This window comes from Maylandia zebra, linkage group LG17 (assembly GCF_041146795.1).
Source record: "Maylandia zebra isolate NMK-2024a linkage group LG17, Mzebra_GT3a, whole genome shotgun sequence".
NCBI lineage: Eukaryota > Metazoa > Chordata > Actinopteri > Cichliformes > Cichlidae > Maylandia > Maylandia zebra.
In genome coordinates this window covers 4,203,625-4,225,839 of record NC_135183.1, presented here as the reverse complement: position 1 = coordinate 4,225,839, position 22,215 = coordinate 4,203,625, and the positions used below count along the sequence as shown (strand labels likewise).

The following is a 22,215-nucleotide window of genomic DNA, read 5'->3' as shown; positions in this document are numbered from 1 at the left end:
GGGAGTTGGGATGGAACATAACCCGAGGAAAAGCCAGAGAAAACCAGCTACTTTTGTGACTGCTGGAAGATGTTAAATAATAAAACTGGGAGCCAGAAACACAAGCTTTGTTCCATAGGAATATCCCTTACCTTAATAATATATTAATTAAAGCAACAAAACAACCTGAAGAGCCAGTTGGGAGCCGAAAGAGCTGGCTCTTTTTAGTGAGCCGAGCCAAAAGAGCCGGTTCTCTAAAAAGAGCTGGAAATCCCATCACTGGTATATGCATATGCATATATATAACCCATATTTACACATGCACACACATGCTGCGTATGCATCTGTAACTATGTGTGTCTTGCAAACAGGTTCTGACTTCTGGCTCATTTTCTGTTTAATGTTTTCTGAGTAGGACTGTTGAGTTTCCTTCAAAGGAAATTTCAGATCACAAACACTCCAGGGTAAAATCTGCAGAGACCAATTTAAATTGCAACTCAAAATTTAAAGAGGAACTATTATTCTCATTTCTATCTCCACATGTTCATTCTTTGACCCTGTTGCAGTACGCTCACATGTTTTGCCGCCAGATTCATGTACCTGAGGCGAGCATATTAGAGATATTTGTTTTTGTTGACATCATACAGAGCCAAAAAAATAGGAAAAAGGATCATTAAGCAGGGTGAACCCTGAGCTTTTTTATTTGGCCATGTTTTATATAACCACAATTCCAAAAAAGTTGGGATGAGATGTAAAAACAGAATGCAATGACTTGTGGATCTCATAAACCCATATTTTATTCACAGTAGTACACAAAAAACAAATATTTAAAATGGGATAGTCATGATGGGTATAAAAGGAGGCAGAGTTTCTGTTCCTGTTTATATAGCGCCAAATCACAACAGCAGTCACTTCAATCAGCTTTATATTGTAACGTAAAGGACCTACAATAATATAGAGAAAACCTTAGCAATCAGATAACCCCCTTGGTTATTACTTGGTGAGAGTGGGGAGGGAAACAGTGGTTAAGCCTTTTGCAGCATAACTAAGAGGGGATTCAGGGTCACCTGATCCAGCTCTAACGATAAGTTTTTACCACAGTTTTAAAGTAAAGAGGCTGTCTGTCTCCTGAATCTAAACTAAGAGCTGGTTCCACAGAAGAGGGGACTGAAAGATTCTGCCTCTCATTCTACTTTTCAGTAGCTTCAGTAGCCCGGCTTACTACAAGTAAGCCAGCAGTATGAGAGCAAAGTGCTCTATTTGGGTGATACAGTACTATGAGGTCTGTAAGACAAGATGGGGCATGATTATTTAAGACCTTCTGGTCAAAAACAACTCAAAGATTCCTCACAGTGTTACTAGAGAACCAAATTTTCCAGGTCTTTATGTCTTTAAGACATTTCTGCAGTTTAACTAATTGGTGTGTGTTATCTGGCTTCATGGAAAGATAAAGTTGGGTGTCATCTGCATAGCAGTGAAAATGTATGCTATACCTTCTGATGATACTGTCTAAGGGAAGCATGTATAATGTAAACAGAATTGGTTCTAGCACTGAACCCTGTGGAACTCCATAATTAACCTTAGTGTGTCCATTTACATGAACAAATTGGAGTCTATTAGATATATATGATTCAAACCACTGCAGCACATACCTACAGCATGCTCTAATCACTGTAATAAAATATTATGGTCAGCAGTATTGGCCCTAGCAGGACAAACACAGAGATGACTCGACTATCAAAGGCTATAAGAAGATCATTTGTAACCTTCACTAAGGCTGTTTCTGTACTGTGATGCATTCTGAAACCTGAATGAAGCTCCTGAAATAAACCATTCCTCTGCAGTACATAGAAAGAGAAAAATGCACAGTGGGTGGTTTGTTAAGACAACAGTTATAAAAGTGCCATTTAAAAAAAGTCTATTATGCTTTATTTCATATGATTTATAGAAAATTTCAGTATTTACGTTTTGCTACAAGCTCCTTAAACTACAAACACAGTTATCTGTAGGAAAAGCAGAGGCTGTATGAACTCATCCACCTAGACAAAGGGCAACTGACTTGCAGGAAGAGTTTTGATTCCCACGTTCACGAATGTTAGGGCTCCAATGAATCTAAAATAAGGCCTTGATTGGGCTCAGTTGTGGCTCAAAGCATGAAGCTGTTTAACAACAATAAAAAAATTATGCACAAAAGGAATTACTAATGTAAAAAAACTCGTGGTTTTATTTATATATGTTTATATATGAATATATGCGGTGGCCCCAAGAGACAAAGCAAGTACAAACTCCAAAACACATTTCTAGCGTTAACTGAACTTCCTTAACAGAGCTACCTAGATCACTTAAATTACATAATTGAAAGCATATGTGTATTGTTTGTGTATTTATACACAAGCACTCATATATATTCAAAAAAAAAAAAAAAAAAGAAGTTCATTTACCTGTTACTACCACACACCAAATCCGGTCGTTGGTACTTCCTGGCTTGTGTAACCACTAGGTAACAAAAGCTCAACACTGCGCCTAGCATCCTGGAGCAGTTGTGTTTTGTATGTGTTTTGGAGTTTGTACGTGTTTTGGAGTTTGTACGTTCTTTGTCGCTAGGGGCCACCGTAAATATACTTTTATTTATTCACTCCACATAAAATGTAATAAATAAATCATATAATACAAAAACCAACTATTTACATTTCAACTTTTAACTATTTAAATTTTCAGCTTTTTCCTTTTAAACAAATTTTAAGTGAAACAACACAAAACACTGCAAACCACAACACAATTAAATATAAATTAAAATACGAAAACAAAAAGAAGATGCACATTCTCTGTCATATGGGCCTGCATGAATAAACTTTCTGAATCCTTTATCATCCACAACTGAAAATAGTTGTGGATGATTACTATACCTTTCTAATGTGACGTTGTTGTCCCTGGCTCTCTTTCTCTCTCTCTTTCCCTTCTGCTCTGTTCCTGTGCTACTGCGAGTGTAACTACCGCCCCTCCCCCCTCATCCCAGCGTAAAGCACAAGGCTCGCGTGCGGAGTGAAGGGGGGAAAAAGTGCGAGAGAGAGGGTGAGAGAAAGGGGGAAAGAAAAAAGAAAAACCGGATGCAATGATTGCAAAGTGCTTATGCTGGTATGGTTTAAGTGTCCTCTTTTGCATTTTCCTCCGCATGACAACATGTACTTATGTAACATATATGTTTTTCTAGGCTTGCTTTTAGTGACCATGACGGTCTCAAAGTTCAGCTCGACTTTCATGCTTTTGAACAAAGGCTTTGTTGAAATGTAACCACGTCGACTCACTCTTAGCAGTGCTGCTTTTAAAAACAACTAATTAATTTTTCCAGTCATATGACTGCCACTATCATCAAGTGCCAGCCACTTTGACTTTAATTCAATGTTAAACAGAGAAGTTCATCAGTGTTTTACAACTCTGTTTCCTCCCATTTTCAAAGTTAAAACTTTCAGATCTGGCCTCACAAAACCTTTTTCTTTCTTCCAGTGGAGGGCAAGCAGTTACTAATTACCTTGCACTGCTTTTCATCCAACTATATCAGGTTCAAATGCTGATGCTCACATTTGTGGTGTGCTGCCTAACTCCACAACAGATAGGCCTCAACAACAAAGTGACATAGTTCTCGAGCAGCTTGTTTACCAGACCTGTTTGGCTATACATAACTCTTCATGTTAAATCTTCAAAGCAAATCACACTCTCCTAGGTACAACCAGAAGGTTGCAGGTAAGAATCTGGTGACCGTGATATGTTTTTCCTTGATGCCTTGTGTTTTGGAGCCATTCTGTTTTCAGGTATCAGTGTCATTGCTTGACCTCCACATTTCACACAGGATCTCCAGAAGCTAGTACGACTTGGAGCCTCTCACTATGTGGAGACTTTACTAAAGCCATGTCACTGTCTTTCGCTGCTTATGAATATTGTGTAACTAGAAGGTCATACAGATTCAGGCAAATGAGTCTGAATTAGCCTCACCGCTGGACAAAACAGCAACTGCGATAACAGGAACATAAAAAGAAGCACTTATCTAATTCAGGGTGGGTTGGAGCCTATCACAGTTATCATAGGGCAAAGGGTGGGATACGCCCTAGACAGGTCACCAGTATAAGTGCACAGACACAATAACACCCACAGAAATTTAAAATCAATTAACCTAACAAGCATTTATCTGGACTGTGAGAGGAAGCCAGAGTACCAGGAGACAACACACACAGGAACAGGGAGAACTTGCAAGCTCCACACAGACAGGCCTCAGTCAGCCTGATCTGCAGTCAAATCCAGGACCTTCTTGCTGTGAGGGGACTCTACCAGCCACTGCACCACTGTGCTGCTCGGGGAATGTTGTATTCAAATAAATTATATTCGTTCTTCAGATGCAAAATGCCTCTCAGCAATAGAAACATGTCTCACATTGTGCCACGCCAACACACCCTCTGTGCCACATTTAGGTTTGCTGGATCTGGTCACCTTGCTCGGAGCAAACAAGTTAGGGACTATCAGATAAAAACAAACCACCTCAAATGACTCTCCTCTTGAATTCGAGTTAAGTTTCTTGTGCGCTCAACAGAGAAAGTTCTATTTTGTAGGAGTGAGTGGATGATTACTGTCCGGTTTAATCCAGTCACTGGAACTTAAATTATTACAAACCCCAAACTTTCTGTGTATGAAACTCAAAACCACAGTCTGTTTATATAGCAGTCAATTCTGAGTTTTATTGCTAATATTAGCAAAATACACTACATTTATTACATGAAGCTCAAAAACTCCTGTTGAAAGATTAAAAATGCCATTAAAGATGCAAAAATAAACATTCTCATTAATTTACAAGGCAGAATGCCGCAAGATTAAGGCCTCTGTTAGTGTCAATTCACAAGTGCAACATCACTTAAACACTTTCATTAATCTTTCTTTCCACTTAATCCCTTTTTGAACTTCACACTCTGTCACTCGTAACACACTCGGTTTTCTTTATGCAAAAATCAATTATTATTTAGAATCCTCATTTGTGTAATTAATGTCTTCTTTTTTTCCCACTTGGCTAAACAACTTTACAGATGGATTTTAGAAGGATCTCTGTGCAGTAAAACACTGTTAAATGTTGAATTATATGCAGACTAATCCAGTGCATTTAGGTGAAAGAAAATCAGTGACTGTTTTCGCATAAATTAGATAAGAGTTGTTTGAAGCCCTTGCAGAGCCCTCAGCAGAAAAACCCGAAAACTTTGCTGCAGTGATCCAAAGCCTGTTGCTTCTCATTCAGCCGCTGTGCTGAGATGGCGAAGTTTGAACTCAGTTTCATCACCCCGCAGCAGCGTCTTCACATCGAAATCCTCTCTCCCTGCACCAGACGACCCCGAATTGCCCAGGTGTCCTGTGAGAGAGACGGATTTGAAGGAGAGGTTAGCCACAAAAACAAATCCCTTTTATTTTCCTCTGTTTTAATGTTATTCTAATAGCAAATTTTGGAGTTTACAGGAACAGAAATTCCTTTAGCTTTTCATCAGACATCAGCTGCTCATTATGAGCCAGCTCATAATAATAGCAATCTTATTTAAGCCGTGTTTGAAAGGTTTAGCAGATGGTGGTTACATGTAAGCCAGGTTTGATGTTTTTTATCTTTGTGTTTACATACAGTAAAACCAATGTGTTGTATTCTGTCTGACTCTGTTGCCAACTTCCTGAAATGTCTGTCAGGTGTTTTGTTCATATAATGGGAAGAATGTGACTTTAATTCAATTTCAGCAGGAAAGTTTCTACACAGTCTTTATTCTCAGGTTGTTTTCTCGTTTAGGGCAATTACATCCACTAAGCCACACTTCATTCTAAAGATGCATTAACTGAGTATCTTGCTGCGCTCAGTTTCTGTTTTATATATATAATGACACGCCAGGTTGCACGCTTCCTGGCACACATGCTAAGCAGAGGCTGACCTCGAGGTAAATGTAGCCCATAACAGGATCTTATAACGGGGGCTTGTAAACGATAACGAGACAGACCAGGGATGTTGTTACCTAACGATGCCACTGTAATTTTAACTTTTTATAAATAGATTAAAATCATTAAGTTAAGACGTTTGAATAAAGCTCAGGCGATCATTACGTGCATATGTACAAACATTGATGATATGTGGCAGACTACAAAAAGGCTGATTACAAATGTGAAACGTTGATTTCAAAAGATTTTATTTTGAAGGAGCCTTGCATGGACTACATGACCACAGCACCTGCTTCCTGCCCTGGGCATCACATGTAATTGACAACCTGTGTCTGACTTTGCTTCCAGTTCCTTGTTATGGTTTAACTTTGTTATTACTCCCTCTTTCATTGCCCAGAGCTTTAACGTGGACACTTTCTGGGATTGTGAGCTATCAGTGCTTAAAGCTAGTGATAAATCAACTGTAAACGTATTTATGTGATTAAAAATATAAGGAAAAGCATAAGAGGCTCCTTTTAATCAAAAAGTAATAATGGAAAGAATAAGATAAATGAAGCTTGGATGTACATGTCTGACCTTGAAAGTGAGTTCATCACCAACAGCGTGCCTCCTCACTATGATCTCCTTCACCTCTTTCTCTATGTTTTCCTGTGTGGTTCCTTTCACGTCAATGTAATAGCAATCACCGCTGGCATAGTGGCAGGAGATGGCCTGTGAAAACACACACAGATATCACACCTCATTACTCGTATGCAAAAAGAAATACCACAAATAATCATGTGGTTGTATGGAGCTAATTTGCATTAGAAAATATCAGGATCTCAGGTGGACTCTGGGTAATGGAGTACCTTGCGGAAGCCCTGTGTCTGGTTCATGCCAGATCCGTGGATGAGCAGTGGGTGGAAGAAGACTGTGTCACCCTTTTCCATTTCTAGGTGCACCCTGGGGTGCTCCGGGTCATAGTCTCGGACTCCATGGTACATCTTGTTCACCCCGCCCTGAGGACACATGCAATTATTTAAACACTCTGTGTGTGTACATCCTAGCAGGCATGACTGTAGCTGTTACAGTGTTGTGTGTACCTCCCACTCAGGATAGTCATGTTCCTGCAGCGTGCCCTTGTGTGATCCTGGCAGGACGACCAGGCAGCCGTTCTGTCTGTTCACAGTCTCCATAGCTGTCCACGCACAGACGATCCGATCGACTGGTCGAAAGGGAAAGTAATGCAGATCCTGATGCATCGGGTGACGGGACGTCTTCTTACCTGGAATGACAGAAGACACGTTAGACATTACGGTCCCAAACTCGTTTTCATTTTATTTTCTTCACACAAATCACACCTTAAAGATACTCTATGTTATGTTTGAGCTTAAGAAATGGATTGATGCTTCAGATAGATAAAGAACTGGCCGTTCAGAGGGAAGATTACTAGCACAGTCTAAAAAGAAAAGCTAATAACAATCAAGCACACATCAAGAGTGTTGATGTAATTATGATCACTGCCACAAGAGGGAGACAAAACTAAGGGACACGTCCAGTTATTACATTGGTTATTATTTATCTGCACAATACTTGTCCTAAAAAGAGTCACGTACCTAAAAATACTGAGTTTAAGAGTAAACCCAAGAAGTACGCAGCATCCAAATAAGTATTAAGTATTTGTGACTTTGTGGGCCAAACATTTTAGTGAGAATTGAAATACCTGCATCAGGAGGTTTGTTGATCAGCATTGTGTGCATTGCCATGATGTTCGGTCCAATGAAACACTCAACATACTTCAGGATCTGATAAAGAAAAGCAAAAATTTTTGTTCTGATAGTCTTCAGGCTTGACTTATTTCATTGTTTATCAAAAGAAACAAATTCAATGCCTATTCATTTTTTTGTTTGTGAAAAACATTTAGACATCCAGATTAATGATTGAAGTCCATGTAATGTTTTCTGCTTTATCACCTGTGTGATTACTGATAGCACCTCTGTGAGGCACCAAACCCTTTTTATCAGAATTAATTTGGCAATTAACACAGAAAAAACAACCATCCTTTGACAAAACAGTCAGATTTATCCAACTTCTTGCTTCCCCCACTTCCGTACCATTGATTCATTGAACTCTCTGGCAGCTGCTCTATTCCCATGTTGTTGCAGTATATTAATGACTAACCTCGTATTGTGGATGGATTATCTCAGTTGTTTTCCTGACTGAAGTTTGGTCCATTTAGAGCAGGGGTGGGCAATTCCAGGTCCCGAGGGCCGGTGTCCCTGCAGGTTTTAGATGTGTCCTTGAACCAACACAGCTGATTTAAATGGCTAAATTAGCTCCTCAACATGTCCTGAAGTTCTCCAGAGGCCTGGTAATGAACTAATCATCTGATTCAGGTGTGTTGATCCAAGGTGAGATATAAAACCTGCAGGACACCAGCCCTCGGGGCCTGGAATTGCCCACCCCTGATTTAGAGCATCCTGCCATGCGATTGCATTTGTCCCTAACCATCAGGAACCTTCACGTTAACTTTTATCGAGTGGAAAAAAACTTAGCGTCCATCCTCCAGTTTCAGTGGTTATGTTATGCTAACATAGCTGTGTCACTACAAATGTCACTGCTGTTTAGTTTTCTGTCCTCATTTATGTTGGAAGTGATAGCAGAGCTGTACGTTTTAATTTTTTCAGAAATCTCTCAGTCAGAACATGCTATATCATGTTTAGGTAACTAGCGAAACTAGTGAGCTAACTTCCGCTAATTTCTAACTCTGTTAAATTCAATAAATTCTGCTTTCATGGATGCCTCATTCTCCGTTGCCGCCATGCTTTTTCGGCCATGTGCATATGAAAACAAAGGCACTGCGCATGCGCGTTTTACCCATATTCTATTGCAATATTTTATTTTCCTATTGTTGCATAACATTGTACCGGTATTACTGTAAAGGGTATAATATGGCCCAGCCCTACGAAAAACCCTACTGCTGTGTGTATTGTCTTTGTTTGTATGTGGCGTTCCAGTACCTTTGGTAGAGAGCAGTACCGGAACAGCTCAGGATCCTCCTGAAAGTCCTGCACTTTTGAGACAGCTCTCTGATCTGGGACAAACTCGGACTTTGCTATAGCCACGTCCCTCATCACCACCAGACCGGGAACCTTTATTTCCTGTCGACAGATCCGTTCAAACTCCCCCCTGAAGGAGGCACCAAAACACACACACACAACAGTCAGGAGGGAAACATGTCTCACAGATGTTCTGTTAGGTTTAGGTAAGGTGAGTATGGAGGTCAGTCAATGGCATCAACTACTACATCCTCCAGGAACTGACTGTGCACTCTCACCACATGAAGCTGTGCACTGTCATTCACCAGGACAAACCCAGGACTTGCTGCACCAATGTAGGGTCTGAGACTGAGTCCAAGGATTTCAAGGATGCTGTTGCCAAGCCTGTAGGTCTGTGTCCCTTCATGGATTTGCCTCCAAAGACTATTACTGACTCACCACCAAACCGGTCATGCTAAACAATGTTACAGGCAGCGTAATGTTCTTCACGGATTCGCCAGAGCCTTTCACGTCTGTCACATGTGCTCAGAGTGAACCTGCTCTCCTCTGTGAAAAAAAAGGGTGCCAGTGGTGGACCTGACAATTCTGGTATCTTATGACAAATGCCAAGCAGTGAGCAGTGAGTGCAGGGCCCACTAGAGGACATTGGTCCGCCCTCATAAAGTCACATTTCTGATACTTTAGTCAGAGACATTCACACCAGTAAACAGCTGGAGGTCATTTGTGGCTCTGGGAGTGCTCAACCTGTTCTTCCTTGCAGACAATGAGCAGATACTGGTCCTGCTGATGGGTTAAGGACCTTCTACAGCCCTGTCCAGCTCTCCTAGAGTAACTGTCTGTCTGTTGAAATCTCTACCATGATCTTGAGACTGTACTGGACTGCAAAACTTCAGGCAATGGCATGTATTGATGTTCCATCTTGGAGGAGTTAAACTACCTATGCAAGATCTGTAGGGTCTCCCCTCATGCTGCCAGTAGTGACACTGACCCTAGCCAAATGCAAAACTAGTGTAATAAAAACAGTCAGATGAGCAGGTAAAATGTCACTGTCCTCCAGCTGTAAAACTGTGCCTGTTTTGGGAGTTGTCTCACTGTTGCTCCTCTAGTACACCTGTTGTTAATTTCATTAACACCAAAACAGCTGAAATGGAATAACAACCCCTCTGCTAATTAAATGACCAGATCAATATCCCATAAGTTTAACTGACTTGATTCTACACTCTGATTAAAGTGTTCCTTAAACAGTCACTGTAAAATTGGTAGATTTTCCTATGGCCAAACTTTCACATACTGAGTACAGTGCATGTATGAATAATCTCCAAGAGATAAAACGATCAGCCTTTGGACCGCTGTAAATATTTAGTTTTCCTGCTTATGAAAGATCAGGTATCCTTGTCTACCTTCTGTACGAGGGCCAGCCAATCAGAAGAAAGCTAGCTCAAAGGGGATGAAAGCTAAAACTGATTGAAATGATGGGGGATCTGCCAAAGGCTGGCATAAAATAAATAATCAATATTTTGAACTGTAACCTATTCAAGTAAAAATAATTATTTTATGTGTTTGTGCTTTTTAAAAAGTACTTATTTCATTTATTATTTATTGCCAAGTGTCTGATGTTACCTGAACCTGTCGATGTCCTGCTTGGACACCAGATTTCTGATGAGAAGGAAGCCATTTTCCTCATAGAAGAGCCGCTGTTCCGGGGTCAGCAGGTCATTATCCAAAGTATACCTGCCAAATTGAAAAAAATAAAAAAATAAAAAAAAAATAAAAAAAGCTTGCCTTGCCTTTTGAGCCAATGGCACTGTGGCACCACTTGCTATTACACATGGAGAGCAGAAAAGTGGGACACTGTGGACCTGATCAATAGAAGAAACTGTGGGAAAGGTGAACGATAAACATGATTGCTGAGTGCATAAAAACCTTTAGCCCGACGCGGAGCTTAGGTGTGTCCTTACCTCAGTCTCTGTGGGTGACCGTAGCTGACGGTTTCAGCAGACGTGGGTGCAGCTCTCTTCAGCAAATCAGTCAAGGATAACAAAAACAAAAAACACGGGGGAAATGTCTGCTATACAGCAGCGAGAGATTATGATTTATAGATTTCAGATCATTTCCAAGATTTTACAGTGAAACATTCTGCCAAAATATGTGAAAATGTCTTTTATGTGAAAATCTGCATTGGTGCTCCATATTAAAACCAGGGAAACCGACAACACTTTTTAAAAAAACAAATCACATGTATAAATTTGTAACTAGCTTATCTTTAAGTTGACCTATCTACAGATAGACCTAACAGATTACACCTATTATTTAACAGGTTGATATAGACAATAATCCAATAACAGTCGTTTCCGAGCCCTAAGTAACAGTTATAAATGTCTCCAGCTAGCTAGCATTAAAAACGTTTATTGCAAATGATATGCAGTCCAAACAAACACACTTGTAGAGAAACAACGGCGAACACGAAAATAACTAGCGGTGTTAACAGCGCAAGAATAGTTACAGGCATTCAGCTCCTGTCCTTATGTCAGTATTCTCCGGGAGGCCTGCAGTCCACCGCGGGTTCCCAGTAGCGGAGTATCAGTGTTATCGGGCGCTCACTGCTTCGCTATAGGCTAAGAGCCTCCAACGAGCCGATTTATCGCAAATACGAATTAAAAAAGATACAATCCCCGCAGGATGTCTGTCAAGATGGTTGATAATGACTCGGAGTCTCTCCAGAGGACGAGACATTTTCTGTCAAGTAGCAGTGCGTCGTGTCCTCTGTAAAAGTAGTGGAGAAGTGGGTTGTTGTTAGTGATGGGTCGTTCGCGAACGAAATGGCTCTTAGAGCCGACTCTTTGACGTGAACGACGCGAGCCGGCTCCTTATCGCGAGCCGTCATGTGGGGTTTTTTTTTCTTTCTCTCACCCTCTCTCTCTCTCTCTCTCGCACTTTTTTTCCGCTTCACTTCGCACCTGAGCCTTGTGCTTTACGCTGGGCAGAGGGGGGAGGGGCGGTAGTTACACTCAGTAGCACAGGAACAGAGCCAGAGGGAGAGAGAGAGAAAGAGAAAGAGAGCCAGGGACAACAACGTCACATTAGAAAGGTATAGTAATCATCCACAACTATTTTCGGTTGCAGATGATAAAGGATTCAGAAAATTTATTCATGCAGGTCCATATGACAGAGAATATGCATCTTCTTTTTGTTTTCATATTATAATTTATATTTAATTGTGTTGTGGTTTGCAGTGTTTTGTGTTGTTTTCACTTTAAATTTGTAAAAGGAAAAAGCTGAAAATTTAAATAGTTAAAAGTTGAAATGTGAATAGTTGATTTTTGTATTATATGATTTATTTATTACATTTTATGTGGAGTGAAAAAATAAAAGTATATTTACAGTGGCCCCTAGAGACAAAGCACATACAAACTTCAAATCACGTACGAACTCTGAAGCACGTACAAACTCCAAAACACGTAAAAACACGTACAAACTCCAAAACACGTAAAAACTCCAAAACACGTACAAAAGACAACAGAAGTGCTCCAGGATGCTGGGCGCAGTGTTGAGCTTTTGTTACCTAGTGGCTACACAAGCCAGCAAGTACCAACGACCGGATTTGGTGTGTGGTAGTAACAGGTAAATGAACTTTTTTTTTAAATTAAATTATTTGAATATATATGAGTGCCTGTGTATAAATACACAAACAATACACACATGCTTTCAATTGTGTAATTTAAGTGATCTAGTAGCTCTGCTTTGGAAGTTCAGTTCATGCTAGAAATGTGTTTTGGAGTTTGTACGTGTTTTGTCTCTAGGGGCCACCGCATATATTTATATATAAACATATACAAATAAAACCACTTTTTTTTTACGTTAGTAATTCCTTTTGTGCATAATTTTATATTATTGTTAATAATAAATTAAAGCAACAAAACAACCTGAAGAGCCGGTTCGGAGCCGAAAGAGCCGGCTCTTTTTAGTGAGCCGAACCGAAAGAGCCTGCTCTCTAAAAAGAGCCGGAAATCCCATCACTAGTTGTTGTACTTTACGTACCTCCGCTGACTGGGGCAAAGGCTAGCATGATGACACGCTCTGTGAATGTGCTGTTATGCAAAACACCTACAGTCGTTTATGGATCCGTTAAAACACAGCCCAGTCATTATCACAACGCCGTAACAAGTTTAATAGAATCAAAAATACTTCAATGATTTGTAAGGGAAATTATATTTCCCCTCCTGTGACTAGATGAACGGATCCTTTAAAAATAGCAGGAATATCGCAAAAATGCTAATGGTGTAAACGGGTAAAGAAAAATCAAAACTCTATTGTAGAGTTCAAGCATTTTTATCCCTTTAGCAAACCTTTTCAGCTGTTAGTGAACGTTATTTATTGCAAACAACGGGATTTCATAAGGATTATTTCCAGCATCACTAGTAATTAAAGTTTTATCCAGCAGGGGGGCGCCACACAACAATAATTATTCTCATCAGCTTTATAATTTATGCTAATTTCGAAGCTGTTGAAACCCTGAGCGCTATTTAACCATTCCATTCATTTTTGGCATCTTCAACAAACACAGACTATTTTGTAATAGAAGTTGAATCGATGAAATAATCGATCTACTCATTTAAAGACTGAAATGGACAGTGTTGCATTGTTATAGTGATGAGTTACAAATGAAAAGGAACGGTATGCTAACAAAACCTGCAGCTGTTTCTTATTTTATCTATTTCCCAACTTTGACAAACTATACTGTACTTAACTTCTAGTTTTACCTACGAGCTAACAAACAAAAAGGCACACAAAATAGCACTTAGAATGTATAATATGCAGTATGTATGTATAGTTTTTGGTGTATGCGTCTATCTAGACGTTTTTCTTTACGTTTTTCAAGTCTATGATGTGGAAGATGTCTGTACAAAAAAACAGCTTTTAGTTTGCACACTGACCAGATAGACATCACAGTGGCTTTTATTTTGGAAATTGCAATAGAACAGACCTTTGTTTTGAAATGTCAGCGGAAGTGCCATTATCGTAATCTACCTTACATGCTCGCACCCCTCCCGTCTCCGCACTCGACATCCTCCAGCCTCTTTAAACTGTCTCCGCTGCCGAAACAGACGACTTTTTCGGGTTTCGGTCTGTGTCTGTTCGCCCGCACACTCGCACACCCTTCTGCTTGTTTCGGAGGATATTTCTTTCTCTGGCGGAGCGTGTGGAGCACAACCCGAGCACAGACGGAGCTGTGTTTCAGGCTACTTCAGTGGGCGGGTAAAGCGGAGGAGGGCATCCGGGCCTGGCAGCTCCGGAGGGTCGGCTTGAAAACGACGGAATTCACCATTTTCAGGTAAATTCGTTGATGGGTCACTTTCAGGTAACGCTTAATGAACAAGCAGGAGGCTAGGCTTCGCCCGGCGACAAAAGACGAAGTCTGAATGGTGGCCATTGGAAATGGCAAAACAGAGAAAACGGCAGCTGGAGAATAATACAGCCAGACTCTTACTGTAATTCATATATTACTCTTTATCCAGCACGATTATACGTGTTGTTTTTGCGCCTCAAACAATATCTTATTTCACGGTATGTTTGTTTACATAACGTGGCTCAGGCATCGGCAGCCAGAATGTCACCAGCGATAGAAAGCGAACTGTAGATTAAAGGATGAAATAATGCATCCTCGAAATCGCCCTAAATCCCAATGAAAACAGTATGGATCATTGCAGGTATAATGCAAGACCTGTACACAACATATTCATGTCACCCCAAACCTGCTCACAATACACTGTAGCTATACAATGAGGCTTCCCTTTAAAGGAGTAGAGGTGCATTTACCATCAACCGGCCTTTGACTTCATATAAGTGTGAAAGAAATGGCTTCTCTGCTACAGTCAGCGCCTTTACTTCAGCTTGTGCCACGTTTTTGCTGATGTGAAAGCACTGTGGAACAAAGTTGGAATACAAACATTATGAAACTGAGTTAAATCCCTTAAAATAACCTCCAAAGAACTCTTGACTTTTACCAAACTGTGGTTGTTCCTGTCAAGTTATTTGAATACGGTTGAGACACGTTGCTGAAAGTGGAAGATAAGAGACATGCCCTTGAAAATAAGTATTATGGACTGACTGTGTTTAAGCAGACACAAGCTCAAGGGTATTTTAATCTAATGCACCAGGAACACACTGCCCTGCTGTTACCCTGAAAACAGTGACCTGATCTTAGGTACACTATTGTCCTAGAGTTTCGCCTTTTTTTTTCTTCTCCCAAATCGAATACAAAAGCATAAAAAACAAGCAATTACACAACTAGAAATCCAGCATAAATCATTTCAGTTATTATCACCATTCAATAATATTAGAGCTCTGCCTATATGAAAGTTAAAAATTTCTGATTATGAAATTAGAAAGACAGTTTGCATTGTTGAAAGGGAAATAGCTCTGCAGTATTGAGCACTTCTCACCCATCTTTGCCGGGAAATGCCTGTGATGCTTTTAGGCTCTTTTCTATTTCCCGTTTGACCTGCATTCAATTCCAGTGTCCTTCATCTGGAACAACTAGCTGTTCAATTATGTGTATTTGCGAATCTGCATGTGTGCGTTTTGACCCACATTCAGATCTGGGCTGCTGGCTGTGGGAACGATACACCCTGAGAGAGCGACATTAATTACCCCGACAGCTCCCACTCCATGCCTGTAGGCCCGTATAGCAGTGCACATATCGATCAGTCTCTGCATTGTGCCACGATTGTGGGAGGTGTATGTGTGTGCACACCCACTCTATGTTTCTCTCTTTTGCTCCTGGGACTGACACATGAGGATGTATATTATAATGATCTGTCTTCTAGAAGAATGTGGGATGTGTCAGTGGTTTCGATCTGAGAAATCAAAGTGTCTTGTGAAGGACTTGTGAAGCAGGTGTCAGCGATTAGTTTGGAACTTCCTGTCAGAGCGAGTAAGTGACGAATTGGATCAGAGTACTAACTTTGGTGTAGAAGCAAGTATGAGATTGTTAGAACAAAAGGTTTTTGTTTTGTTTTTTTCTTTTACCATTCAGAGTGACACTGGGCTGTGATTTTAATTTTTCTGTGTCATATTAAAATCAGACAATGTGACTTTGCAGGTGGTTTCCCACATCTCAGAAAAAAATCCTAATGAGATCATCGGGGGATATCCAGTCTTAGCTTAGACAAAAAACTGAAAGGACAGAAAAAGACATGTTTGTGTCATTGAAAACATTACCTTAGTATGGGGTAAACCGCTGTCTCCCTGGTGAACAGCTGTACAGCTCTCTGTATCTGCTATCTGCAATTTTAACTTGAATCAGTTAGTTTTTGCCTGCATCACTGCCGTGGCTTATGTTATGGAGCTCTATATTTTTATTCTACCAGGGTAGCTTTGAGTGATTTACAGGTCAGGACGGTCCTTACTTTTCTTATACTGTGCCTTGATGCAGCACTTAGGATACATCCTTTCTGAACCAAAACATTTTTTTTAAATTCTCCATTGCGTTAAGCCAGCTTTTTTTTCTGATTGGCTGCCACATTTAAACAGAAGGTTTGAACAGTAGGTGAGTGGGGCTTCTGTCCTTACGGCTAGATGTGACCATATTAGGGACCTGCTGACCATTAACATAGAGCAGGGGTCCCCAATCCCAGTCCATGAGGGCCGGTGTCTCTGCAGGTTTTAGATCTCACCCTGGGTCAACACACCTGAATCACATGATTAGTTCATTACCAGGCCTCTGGAGAACTTCAAGACATGTTGAGAAGGTAATCCCAGTCCACCGGCCCTCGTGGACTGGGATTGGGGACCCCTGACATAGAGTTAAAAATCTGAATGTCTTAAACACAGCAGTGGGAGCAGTCTGTAGCCGTACAGGGATAAATTATACATACACTGACCTTAATATTTTAGATTTCTGAAATCTGTAATCTGAGCAGGATCTGCTGTAAGAGTATAAACATAACAGGAAATAAGGAAAAGCTCAGTAGATCCACTGTAACTGCCACAAAGTATTTAGGAAAATATGTTATATTCCATCACATTTTAACTTAGCTGCTGTAGTGATGTAGATGATAATGGCAAGAAAATCATCAGAAAAGTGTTTTGTTTGTTTTTTTTTTCTTCTTTTTACTCGTTAGTTTTTCACAAAACACCTAAATGTTTTGTAGGAAGAAGTGAATTAGCGAATGGTGGCTTATAATAATTGTGGCAATATCCCAACATGCTTTGTAGCCAAGCAGACTGCACTTCCAAAACACTGTTGCTATTGACAACCAGTCGAATAGCTTTCTCTCTCCCTCGTCAAAGGAGCTTGTAAAGAAAAGCGTCTGGACTTCTTTAAGTTGCATGAAGACGTTTCACCTCTCAGCCGAGAAGCTTCGTCAGTTCTAAGGTCAAATGGCAGAGAGTCCCAGATTTAAACCCAGTGGGGGTATCCCCCCCACAGAGGGACAAAAGGACCCCCTGATGATCCTCTAATCACCTGAGCCAAGGTGTGAAAGCGGGTGTGGGTCCCAATCAGCCAGAGTTTCGGGTGAGCTCATTGTGAAACCTGGCCCCACCTTATCATGTGATTTCCTGTGGTCAGATGGCCCAGGATGTGTGTGGGCGTTAAGGCGTCTGGGGAGGGAACTCAAAACTGGATTATACATGGCAGACAGTTGGTGTCGTAAACCACCGCCTCTGTTCAAAGATGGTCGCTCACAGTGGACATAGATGGCTTCTTTCACTCCTCTTTCAAACCATCTGTCCTCTCTGTCCAAAATGTGAACATTGGCATCCTCGAAAGAGTGACCTTTATCCTTAAGATGCAGATGGACTGCTGAGTCTTGTCCTGTGGAGGTGGCTCTTCTGTGTTGTGCCATGCGCTTGTGAAGTGGCTGTTTGGTCTCTCCAATGTAGAGGTCTGGACATTCCTCGCTGCACTGTACAACAAACACCACGTTGTTAAGTCTGTGTTTTGAAGTTTTGTCTTTCGGGTGAACCAGTTTTTGTCTGAGCGTGTTGCTGGGTCTGAAGTACACCGGGATGTTGTGCTTGGAGAAAACTCTCCTGAGTTTCTCTGATACACCGGCTACATAGGGGATGACAATGCTGTTGCGTCTGTCCTCCCTCGCTGGTGTCTGGTCTTCTTTTCTGTGCATCTTTGCTAACTTTATAAACGCCCAATTAGGATAACCGCATGTTTTGAGTGCTTCCTTTACATGTGTGTGTTCCTTCTTTTTTCCCTCACGCTTAGAGGGAACATGTTCTGCCCGGTGGTGTAGGGTCCTAATTACTCCAAGTTTGTGTTCCAGAGGGTGATGGGAGTCAAAGAGGAGGTACTGGTCCGTGTGTGTGGGCTTCCGGTAAACTTCGATGTTGAGGTTGCCGTTCTCTTCAATGTGCACTGCGCAGGTGATTAGAGGATCATCAGGGGGTCCTTTTGTCCCTCTTTGGGGGGGATACCCCCACTGGTTTTAAATCTGGGATTCTCTGCCATTTGACCTTAGAACTGAAGAAGCTTCTCGGATGAGAGGTGAAACGTCTTCAAGCAACTTAAAGAAGTCCAGACGCTTTTCTTTGCAAGCTCCTTTGACTACGATGACCTGGATGACTGAGAACCTTCACAGACATCTTCTCTCTCCCTCCTTCTACCTCTTGTTTATATAACTCCAACTTGTGCCATATTTTCCAATCAGATAGGTGTTTTTGTGTGTGTGTGTTTCTGTTTCCACACCTCTTTTTTGACTCTTTGTGCTTTTTAGAATGTTTCTCCCTTCATCTTTGAAAAATGTTTGGTGTGTGTGTGTGTGTGTGTGTGTGTGTGTGTGTGTGTGTGTGTGTGTGTGTGTGTGTGTGTGTGTGTGTGTGTGTGTGTGTGTGTGTGTGTGCATGCTGTTTCTGTTTAATTCATGATTTTTCAACTCTGGTGTTTGCTTGTGCTTTTTCATCCTTGTTCTGTGTGTGCGCTGAATTTATTAACCCAATAAGCTTTTCTTCCAGCACTGCGTAGCTTATTGTTGTGTAGAATTTGACAAAAACTAAGAGGTGGACTAGCTAACAGCCAGGGGGAATGAAAGGGAGGCTGTTACTGTGCTGCTACAGGGTGGGCATGATGTAGGTGAAGTGGTAATTTCTGGGTTCTTTGGGGGACTGACAAAATTGTAGGGCTTTCAAATGAATACAGTTAGTGTGGGCTGGGTGCAGCGCAACCACACACACACACACACACACACACACACACACACACACACACACACACACACACACACTCTCTCTCTCATTCACGCACTCAGTCGTAGCCACATGAACACACACAGATGAGAAAGTTATGTGAGCCATGCAAGGAATGTGAATTGGGAGTTGACTGTCTCTTTTACACACACACACACACACACACACACACACACACACACACACACACACACACACACACACACACAGCTTCTTTCAAGCTTCAAAAAGTGAAAAATTTAGGTCATATCATCAAGCATTTCTGTCAGCCCTACTGCTGTGTGTGGGTGTGTGTGCTGTCATCTTGTATGAATTTATTTGGCTGTTAGAGGTCTTGTAGGATGTATGTGTGTTGGTGTTAAATGGATTGAGCAGGTGTGTTACTTCTCTTTATTCTCTTCTGAATAACAATTTTCATACATTGTCTTTTCACATAAACAAATTTAGTCTTCTATTATTGCTGTATTCTGTAGCATTATGGAGCCCTGTCCAGTTTTCCCCCATGGAAGTCTTTTAATTACACTTCTCTGTGCGATTGCTTGTGTACCCAGGGTTGAGTTGAGTGAAATTGACTCATAATCTGGAGTTTAAGCATTGTTAGAACCACAGCATCCCCCCAGCGAGCTAGAGATCAGTCAGTGCAACTGTTTGATTTGTCGCTTCCCTACCGAAATGGTGTCCAGGCTAGCAGTTGACATCTGCTATTTTGAGCTGTAAGCTTGATTTAGACTTCTGCGGGACGTTTACATGCTACCTTATGCAGTAACCGGAAACTCCTTTTTGGTTCAAATGGGGGTCCGGTAGAGCAGGGTGATATGACCAAAAATATTTATCACGATATACATTTGAAAATTTGCGATAACGATATAACTGATGATATAATTGACACTAGACAAAATACTTTACAACTCCACAACTTTATTAATACAAAAAAAATCAATGTATTTTCACTTAAACAAGCAGCTGTTTTTATGTGCATTAAAGTTATATAAAAATTTAACAGTGCAAATTCCTTGCCTACAGTTTAAATGGCATTTCCAGTGGAAATTGGCCGACACATCCTCAGCATAACCATGTATAATATCCACAAAACTTAAAAAGAGGTTATATACACACAATACGGTAATATTATGTTGAAGCACAGTACGTATCACTCCGCGAGGCTCCTCCCTACGATAGCCGTAATGCGGGATTATAAGGGACTCTGTCGATTTTCAGAAAAATCAAAGGATTGATTTTAAGTGCGCCGTATTTTCCGAAAAACACGGTAATAACGACGGCCCGCTAGCATGCTCTACCAAAAATAGTGCTTTGTTGTGTATCTGATGGACGAAAGCTAAACCAGTTCCACACCACTGAAGTTGCAGCATTTTTACAAACCAATTCTGGTTCATCCGTTTCATTCAACGATCCGCTTTCGTCCTTCTCATTCTCCGCCATGCTTTTTCCGCCATGTGCGTATGAAAACAAAGGCGATGCGCATGCGCGTTTTACCCATATTCTATCGCGATATTTCATTTTCTTATCGTTGCCCAACATTATACCGGTATTACCGTGAACGGTATGAATGGCCCAGCCCTAGGGTCCGGTTATGGCGTAAGTTACGGCAAGGATCTGAAGCACAAGTATAATTTACATGTTACGCCTTACCTGACAACCCTTTGTCCCCCACTAACTCTTTTTCTCATTGATTGTTTTTTCATTGGAATTATGTCATCTAAAAGATCTCTATCCATCCATTTTCCATTTTCACTGCTTCGTCACAGGGACAGGCACCCTTGGATATGTTGACCAAAATAAACGTGGTTAGGATTTCTGCTGTAATTGAGCAGGCTCACTGCTTCGTCACAGGGACAGGCCCCAGAGCACTGCACTCAGGTGATGATCTAAAAAGGCTACAAGGTCAAGAGGTGGGATTCAGACTACTTCCAACATCTCCCAGTTGCTCTCTGTTGATATAATGGCGCTGTAGCTCAGTAGTCATATTGTATACCATCAGTAAAGCAGATGGATTTGTGTTTCTAGGTTGAAACATAAAGACATTTAGCTGTTCCGCTTGTCAAGTTGAAATTGGATTTTTGGAATGCAACGTTGTACGAGTAGCTGATTTGTGCCCAGAGAAAAGTGGCACAGTGTTGATGCCAATTAGTCAGCTGGAGTTGATGTTCTGCTGTTTAGTTCATCCCGTCCTACACAACTCTCACCATCTGCCTACTTTTCACAAACAATTCTTCCAACATTTCACATAATCACAACAAGGACACGACAGTCGACATTATTCACCATCGGTAACGATTCTCCTTCTTGAGCATCAAACCCGTGAGCTCTTTGAATTTCAAGGTTGTGTAACTGTGTTCTCATTGCCCTCTTTTTAGCCGGCTGCCTACTTTAACTTTAAATTCCACTCTCATTCTAAAATTGAGTTTCCCTTTTAATCGTGAGCAGGAATCTCTAATTATCCCGCTTTCTTCCCGTCGGGTTAATCATTGCCTCCCAGATAGGCGTTATCTGCAATCAATGCCAGCAAAGTGCACCGAAAGTTCACAGGAAACAGACACAGAAATTGGACCGTAGTTGCTTATGATACCTAGAGCGTAAATACTTAGGCCATGATGCTTTTTAATTTAGCCACTTTTAACGATTCTTCTGTGACATGTTGCTGAAAGGAGTCAAGTTTCGCCGTACTCCTCTTCCTATTTCTGGAGCTGTTCTCTGCATTAGCATGAGCAAGTGTCCCCTTCATCTTTATTTGAGAGGTCAGATGGCTGTGGATGCTGATAATCTTATGTAATCACACTAAAGAAACACTCCACGATGAGTAGTAAAACACAGAAGCTTTTACTGACAGCAGTGGTGTGTACTACAAAAGAAGTTTGACATAGCTTGGCTTTCTTTGTATTATCTAGCCTGAAGAAACCTAAAATCCCAGTCTGAGATAACGGATACAACTTTCCACAATCAGGCTGTGCGTGGGCTCAATAAAAGGGGCTGTTTTAATGCGTCATTAGATGTGCTTCTCTGTAGAAAATGGACCATCTGCAGAATAACT

The 22,215-nt window shown here is 41.0% G+C and overlaps 2 protein-coding genes across 2 annotated transcripts in view; one reads left to right on the top strand and one right to left on the bottom strand.

Moving 5' to 3' along the window:
- Nucleotides 1–4,680: 4,680 nt before the first annotated feature.
- phyh (phytanoyl-CoA 2-hydroxylase) lies at nt 4,681–11,793 on the bottom strand. Its single transcript, XM_004568836.5, has 9 exons — nt 11,634–11,793; nt 10,925–10,980; nt 10,587–10,697; nt 8,928–9,096; nt 7,631–7,712; nt 7,011–7,192; nt 6,777–6,926; nt 6,505–6,639; nt 4,681–5,365 (listed from the first exon to the last, which is right to left on the bottom strand). Exons 1-9 carry the CDS (start codon nt 11,697–11,699, stop codon nt 5,312–5,314), a joined length of 1,005 nt encoding a protein of 334 aa, XP_004568893.1. The 5' UTR covers nt 11,700–11,793; the 3' UTR covers nt 4,681–5,311.
- A 2,203-nt stretch (nt 11,794–13,996) lies between these two features.
- Nucleotides 13,997–22,215, top strand: part of cdk17 (cyclin dependent kinase 17) — a 51,793-nt gene continuing 43,574 nt past the window's right edge. Inside the window, exon 1 of the mRNA XM_076876211.1 lies at nt 13,997–14,298. The gene's annotated coding sequence lies outside the window, so the exon portion shown is untranslated. The remainder of the gene's footprint in view (nt 14,299–22,215) is intronic.

Coding starts and splice junctions, on each gene's coding strand:
- phyh (XM_004568836.5), bottom strand. CDS start 11,699: ATGTCTCGTCCTCTGGAGAGACTCCGAGTCATTATCAACCATCTTGAC. Junction 10,981..11,633: donor ACAGACATCCTGCGGGGATT/GTATCTTTTTTA, acceptor GATTTGCTGAAG/AGAGCTGCACCCACGTCTGC. Junction 9,097..10,586: donor CAGGACATCGACAGGTTCAG/GTAACATCAGAC, acceptor TGCCTCCTTCAG/GGGGGAGTTTGAACGGATCT.